This window comes from Phoenix dactylifera, unplaced genomic scaffold (genome assembly GCF_009389715.1).
Source record: "Phoenix dactylifera cultivar Barhee BC4 unplaced genomic scaffold, palm_55x_up_171113_PBpolish2nd_filt_p 000787F, whole genome shotgun sequence".
Lineage (NCBI taxonomy): Eukaryota > Viridiplantae > Streptophyta > Magnoliopsida > Arecales > Arecaceae > Phoenix > Phoenix dactylifera.
This window is the reverse complement of record NW_024068156.1, coordinates 211498-218302: the sequence shown is the minus strand read 5'-3', so window position 1 is coordinate 218302 and position 6805 is coordinate 211498. Positions and strand designations below refer to the sequence as shown.

Below are 6805 nucleotides of genomic sequence, written 5' to 3'. Positions count from 1 at the left end.
TGAGATCGCATGAAAGCTATGATCTAGCCTCTCTGAATCAAAGAAACTTTTATTTTTTTTTCTCACTCCATTAAAGGTGTTAGGATCCAAACAAATGGCTGCGCCATATTGCAACGAAAATAAGGTTTTGCTGGCTAATTGAAACTTTCTAAATATTTGGGGTCTAAATATAATTGGCCCAAATTTGAAGAGATATCTATGTAATTTTTCTAGTATTTAAATTTGCAGAAACAAAATACATGAAATTATGTCCTTTGGATGTTTGAAGCAGGTTTATTTTGGTCAATACATTTTTGACACCATAACTACTAGTGTAAATCAAAATTACAAAGGATTTCATTGCAAGCCCATGTTTTGCCGATCGGCTGCTTTTGGAATGATGTTATTAATCACAATAATTATCACAATTTCAACTCCGGAAACATAGTATAATGTTAGAAATGTATACACCACATCTAGTGGGCTCATCAAAGGTGGGCCTTGGAAAGTTGCTAATGGATCTGCAAAGAGAATATCTCTTATGGACCTAATGCAAAAAAAAACCCTTAGGTCAAGGATTATTATATATAGATTAAAAGCCAAGGTAAAGATCAATTACCAAGGTATGGACCGGAGAATAAAAGATGCAGATCAAGCTTCAAAGTGCATGCCGAGTTTTATCCCAAATTACAGATCGAGAATTAAAATACAGATAAAGTGCCATAGATGCAGATCCATCATAAGTGCACAGACCTATATATATGGCCAGTCCCAAGGAAACATACAAAACGCAAATCAAAATGGTGGAAGTCTTCATCCTAAGATGAGATGTTTAGTGGAATAAAACTAAAGGAGAATAGCTAACTAGCTATTATTACTACTCAAAACGTGGGAGGAGTTGGAGTACTACCTAGAACATAGTAGCGGAGAAAATGATAATTTTATGTACAATGGATAATGTGGCACAAATTAAGTAACGAGCACAAGAGAGTTGAAGAATGATAGTTGTCCTAGCAGTTAAAGGAGGTACTAGTAAGTATCAGAAAGTAACAGAAATGAGGGGACACTCTCTTTTGGCGCTACAAAAACTAGATCTCATATCTTTATTTTTTATCTTAATAATACTTTATCCCCTATCAAGTTTTGTCTTTTTTTTTTTTTAATTCTTCAACATAATTTCTATCATCAGCCCACCTTCTAGGGTAGCATCTTAGTAATAAAAGTTCTTGATGTTTCAAGGCGGTAAAACCTACATTATTTCATAATCACTTACCAAACCTCTATCTTGTCCAATAGCTAATTGGGCATGCCCGTGCATTCATCTAGCCAACCTTATAGATGTCTTCCTTGTTCCCATTTTCAAGAGAAATAAGTCTTGGCATGCCCAGTGGGACACGGGTAACTACTCGGATGCTGCTTAAGAAAATGAATGATGTGCTGCTATTCGATTTTACTCAAGCATTGTTGCTGATGAACAGGAGACACCACAAGAGAGCTATTGAGACTGGGCTTTTTAGATAGTTCACTCTGCTTCGGGCCGGCTTTTGAGTTGAAACTCCACTCCTCGGCTTAAGAGCTTTAATAGCTCCTCTTCGGAGGTTTCTGGCTTTTTTCTAGGTTTTGAAGTGAGGAACCCTCGCGTTAGGCTTTCAAGTTTTCCTGTTCGAGAGCATAGCTAACAGGCTTCCCAAGGACAAGTAACTACTTTTAGTGGGCAAGCTAGTTCTAAACCATCAAGAGGTCATGGTCCTAAAAATTAGATACCCATGTGGTATCTTTTTAGAAGCAATCACCAGCTAAGTAGCTATGGTGTAGAGGCCATTTGTTGATTAACTAGAGAGAAGACTTCCTCAACTGCCATCGCAAAATAAGTGAAGTTGGTGAATGTGTTGGCAAATCAATATTAGCCATTATAAAGCCCTCAGTCTACCATTCAATTGTAAGTTTGACAGGTCAAAGCCTATATGCAGTTTCTAAACAAATTAATCTGAGCTTACAAGTATGGGGGTATAAGGATATTGGAGAGGCCAATCCTCTAGAAGTATATGAACTATGATAAAGGTGAGGTCGAGTTTTGAATTGGGGAGTCCTCAGAGTAGGGTCAAGATGATCAAGAGATTGACCCACCAACAAATGGAAATGAGCAGGGTCAAATCAAACAACTACCTATAGACCCCTCAGCTAATTAATGTCAGTCTAAACATGGAATCCAGGATGACTTTGAATACGGGAAGCCAAGGTCGATTGGACAAAGAAACCAGACCGCTCTTCGAGCATCGGTCAAACCTTGAATAATGTGGGAAATGGGGGAGCAAACTTTCACTCTATAGGTGGGATTTATGCCCCAGAATCCATGAATTGGACGGCAAGCACCACACAGAGTCTTGCCAAACCTTTGAGGCCAATCTCAGGCTAAGCATAAACTTATAACCTGCATTGGAATCTGCTGCATCAGTAAGCCCTAAATTTGCATGTCTAGCATCCCACTCAGAATTTGATTAACCCACTTGATTGAGATAAATTCCATGAAACTTGACTCAGCTGACTGAGCTAATAAGAGATTCGTTAGGTTTTGCCTATTAATCAATAACAAGGCCAATCTACAAGAATTCTTATCTAGAATGGTCTAATCAAATCTATGAGCTATCTAGGGGACACAGTCCTCGAATTTTCAAGATTTTCTGGAGACGATAACTTGTCTACCATGGACCACTTAGGTCAATTTTAAGTTCAATGTTGAGAAGCTGAGAATAATGACAATCTTAATCTCGAACTTGTCTACGGAACCAAACACGAGGTGTCAGTAACTAATTTGACCAGGTTGACTCAACAACATAGAGAATCTTGAAAAGTATATGGCCGAGTTTGCATGAGCTAGGAATAGTTGTTACGCGTCACTTAGGAGCCTAGTATGTCAAGATTATCTAGAATTGTTTGAATCTTAAGCTAAGAAAAAAATTTGTTGAACAAGAGCTTTCTGATTTTTCCAACTTACTATACAAGCTGCAAACTATGAAACTATCTTTAGAGAAGAGGAATAAAGGAAAATATCTAAAGCGATGTAAATGGGAGACTCCAATTATGAGATTTCAGCCATTGATACTGACCTTAATCAGTTGACATCCAATAAGGATGAATGCAAAGGGCTTGATATGGCCGAGTTATTGATTGGCAAACCATATATGCGTAAGATCTTGACTGAGCTGAGTGCACAAAGTCAGCCATCAAAAGAGGTTCAACTAGCTCGATACCCATTCAATATAACTGAAGGGAGCAGATCTTTGAACACTTGTTAAAGGATAGGTCAATTAAGCTTGTCGAAGAGCACAAGATAGCATTTTATAGTGATTGCAAATTTATCACTGAAACATGTTATACCCATTCAATATAATTGAAGGGAGCAGATCTTTGAACACTTGTTGAAGGATAGGTCAATTAAGCTTGTCGAAGAGCACAAGATAGCATTTTATAGTGATTGCAAATTTATCACCGAAACATGTTAACCTCTTTTTATTAAATTTAGAAAATCAAGCATGTTTATTCTCAATATCTTTTTTTTTTTTTTTTTTTTGCAGAGAGGGTGGGGGGGGGGGGGTTACAAATGCAAGATAAAGAGCGTGTATAGAGCTCCAATTTGTCTAACAAGATCAATTTAAAGAGTTAGGGAAGTTATTTCCCATTATGTAGTATTTTCCACTGAAAAACTCGCCTTTGAGTTAAACATTATGCAGATTAGCTTACTTGCACACATGCATAATTTAAAAAGACTAACTTTTATAAGATGATATGAGACAAGGGTAGGGCCGAGATAATAGATACATGGAGAGGAAATTGCATATCAGCCATAATATATGATTAGTTAGACCAAAGAACTTGCTCTGCAAGTTTGTAACATTGGCTCATCAGCTATGAAAGTTTCAAGCTTATAGTTCATTTGCCCATGGAATCATCCAATTATCCAGCCAAGTTCAAACAAATAATATCAGGGAACACCATGGAATGAAGCAATTCTCCTGCCAAGTTCGATTACGTGATATCATGGTACAAGAAGCAAAAATATACACTAAGATCAAAATGATCCATTATGATATGAAGCATACAACATATCTCTTTAGACTTATCTTTATGTGATACAAAAATTTATAAAAAAAATTACAAAATTCCTATAAAATTAAAATAAATTTTACTTATATCTAATAGTTGAAAATTTATGTTTACCTTTTCTTGCTTCTCAAAATATTAATCAAATCATTAACTTTAAATAAGAATGGGCATCATGCTCTATATTTAAAAATAATTTTGATTTTTTATATAAGATAAATAATTTTATTAATGTCGTTATTTTAGTAAGACATAAATATAAATTTTATAAACTATTAAATATAAATATATTTTAAAAAATTATAATTTACTTTAAAATTTAATATAAAACATCCATCCGCCTATCGCTTGTTTGTCTGGGTGTTTCTGGAACCTCCCAGCGCCCCCCACGAACGTTCTCCACTCTTCATCGTCTTTAACGTTCCAGAACTTTCTGTACTCCTGTAGGCTTCCTTCCCAAGAAACGGAGCGCATCAACCCCGCCCCCCTTCGCTCTGTATAAATACAAAACCCCTTCCCCCTCTTTTTTCCGCTCGAATCACGCAGGTCAACCTAAAGTTACTCCCAATTCTTTTCGCGATCTCTAAGTCTCCATGGCCGCAATGATCGCCATAAGGAGGGCTCCCGTCTCCAAGCTCCTGGAGAAGCTCCTCGTTTCCCCCGCTCGCCCCTCTGCTGCCGCCGGCTCCCGCCTTTTCAACACCAACACCAGGCTCCTCGACCTCGATGATAACCGCAGCCTCGACGTCGACCGCCGCCGTGACGACCTCTCGGGCGCCCCTCGCCGCCGCGGCGACTCTTCCTTCTTCCCGGCATCTTCCCAGGTAGTCGTCATCTCATTCCCCTTCATAACTCGTCGATTCCTTTCCTGATTATTTGATCTCTTTGCCCGATAATCGTTTCAAGATTCTGAATCGGGTCTGCTTGTGGGGTTTCAGATGTGCGGGATCCGTTCACTCCGGCGAGGAGTTTGAGCCAGGTGTTGAACTTGATGGACCAGATGCTGGACAACCCGTTCGCGGCGGCGACCCAGGGGGCGATCGGGGGATTCCGGCGAGGGTGGGAGGCGAGGGAGGACGGGGACGCGCTGCACCTGAGGATCGACATGCCGGGATTGGGAAAGGAGCACGTGAAGGTGTGGGCAGAGCAGAACACGTTGATCATAAAGGGAGAAGGGGAGAAGGAGACGGAGGAGGAGGAGAGCGGTCGAAGGTACAGCAGCCGGATCGACCTGCCGCCGGAGGCGTACCAGATCGACCAGATCCGGGCGGAGATGAAGAACGGAGTTCTTAAAGTGGTGGTTCCCAAGGTCAAGGCGGAGGAGCGTAAAGACGTTTTCCAAATCAACATCGAGTGAGAGATACTAAAAGAGTTCTCATTCTTCTTCTCTCCCTCTGTTGTTTCGGTAGATGCAGGGTGTATCTTTTTTTGTTCTCTTTCCTCAATGCTTTGTATCTTCTAACAGTGTAGAACTTTAATCCATATGCATGATAAAGTTAGTTTGTTGCAGTTATTTGTTCTTTTATATTGCAGCTTTGGAAGGCTTGAGCATGCTCTTGGACGGGCCTGACTAGCTAGTGGTTTTGGATGTGGTTTCATTTATCCTTTGATTTTCGTCCTGATTTGAACTGTTTGGACTTTGAACATGGGCGTGTTCAATTGGTTGGGTCTGATTTATAACACCCTTGGTTATATGCCGGCCGAGCAGATGTTTTTTTCGGCTCTGGCCGGAAATTCTAGCGGGTGTTCACGTGTTTTGTGATGTTTAGATTAGTTTGGTTTAAGATACATAAAAAAAGCATCTATAGATCCAACTTTTAGACTTTCGTTTTTTTTTTTTTTTCTTTTTTGTTTATGGTAAGTGTTGCTAGAAATTGGACCTGGGGGCGACCGTCGGCTGAAAAGGGGAGCTCCGGCGAGAGTTGGTGGGTGACGGTTCGTCGGTAAGTGGCGTCCTCCGGGAGACCTGTGACAAGCTGGTGGCTGAGGTTTCCAGCGCCGGCCCTCCGATGCTTAAGTCAGAAGGAGTGCTTAATGGAGAAGAAAGGAGATGTGTCTTTTTTAGGTTTCAGAGTCCAACCCCCACTAAGATAGGAAGGTTCCTCTTTTATAGTGGGGTACTGGATTACCTGTGATATGACGGAGCGAAGTTACCGTGTGATTGAGCGCGTCGTGCGAATTAATGCACGATCGTGTCTTGCCGTAGAAGATCAAGCCGGAGCTCAGGAATTGTTATGGCTGATAATCCAATTCAAAAAAATTATGCTTCGCGACTCCATATCCATAATCCAATCTTTTTTATTCAATTTCCCGATAGCCTGACAGGTTTGCCTTATTTTCTTTCTGGGGATCATACGTCTGCAAGGCATCAAGAGTCACCTTCTTCTTCCTTCCTGAGCCTGCATTCATCTGTGGTCGGTGGAGGGGTAGACAAGAGTGGTGCAGGTGCAAGGCAAGCTAAGGGTAAGTGGGGTCCAGCGGGGTCAGTCTGGACCGGGTCATAAAGTGGCACAGATAATAGCAATATAGGCGGAAAAAGATTGAAAAATGGATTCCTATTCGAAGAGTGCATAACCGCATGGATAAGCTCACGCCAACCCGTCAATTTTAATGTGAATCGTTCATCTTAAAAAATTTTCAGTTCTTCGGGCTATGTCAATTCCAATTATCCCAAGACTTTATTATTTGTTTGTTCTGTCTCCATTAGCTAAGAAGGCTTGCATAG

General features: G+C 40.4%; 1 protein-coding gene across 1 annotated transcript; it reads left to right on the top strand.

The window, feature by feature from the left end:
• Positions 1 to 4520: 4520 nt before the first annotated feature.
• LOC120107181 (small heat shock protein, chloroplastic-like) lies at positions 4521 to 5439 on the top strand. The gene is made up of 2 exons (XM_039120352.1): positions 4521 to 4935; positions 5019 to 5439. The coding sequence occupies exons 1-2, from the start codon at positions 4674 to 4676 to the stop codon at positions 5435 to 5437; spliced, it is 681 nt and encodes a 226-aa protein (XP_038976280.1). The 5' UTR covers positions 4521 to 4673; the 3' UTR covers positions 5438 to 5439.
• Positions 5440 to 6805: the final 1366 nt, after the last annotated feature.

Excerpts from the sequence above, each read along its gene's own strand:
- LOC120107181 (XM_039120352.1), top strand. The coding sequence starts at position 4,674 with ATGGCCGCAATGATCGCCATAAGGAGGGCTCCCGTCTCCAAGCTCCTG. Across the intron at positions 4,936-5,018 it reads CTCATTCCCCTTCATAACTC|ATGTGCGGGATCCGTTCACT; the intron begins GTCGATTCCTTT and ends GTGGGGTTTCAG.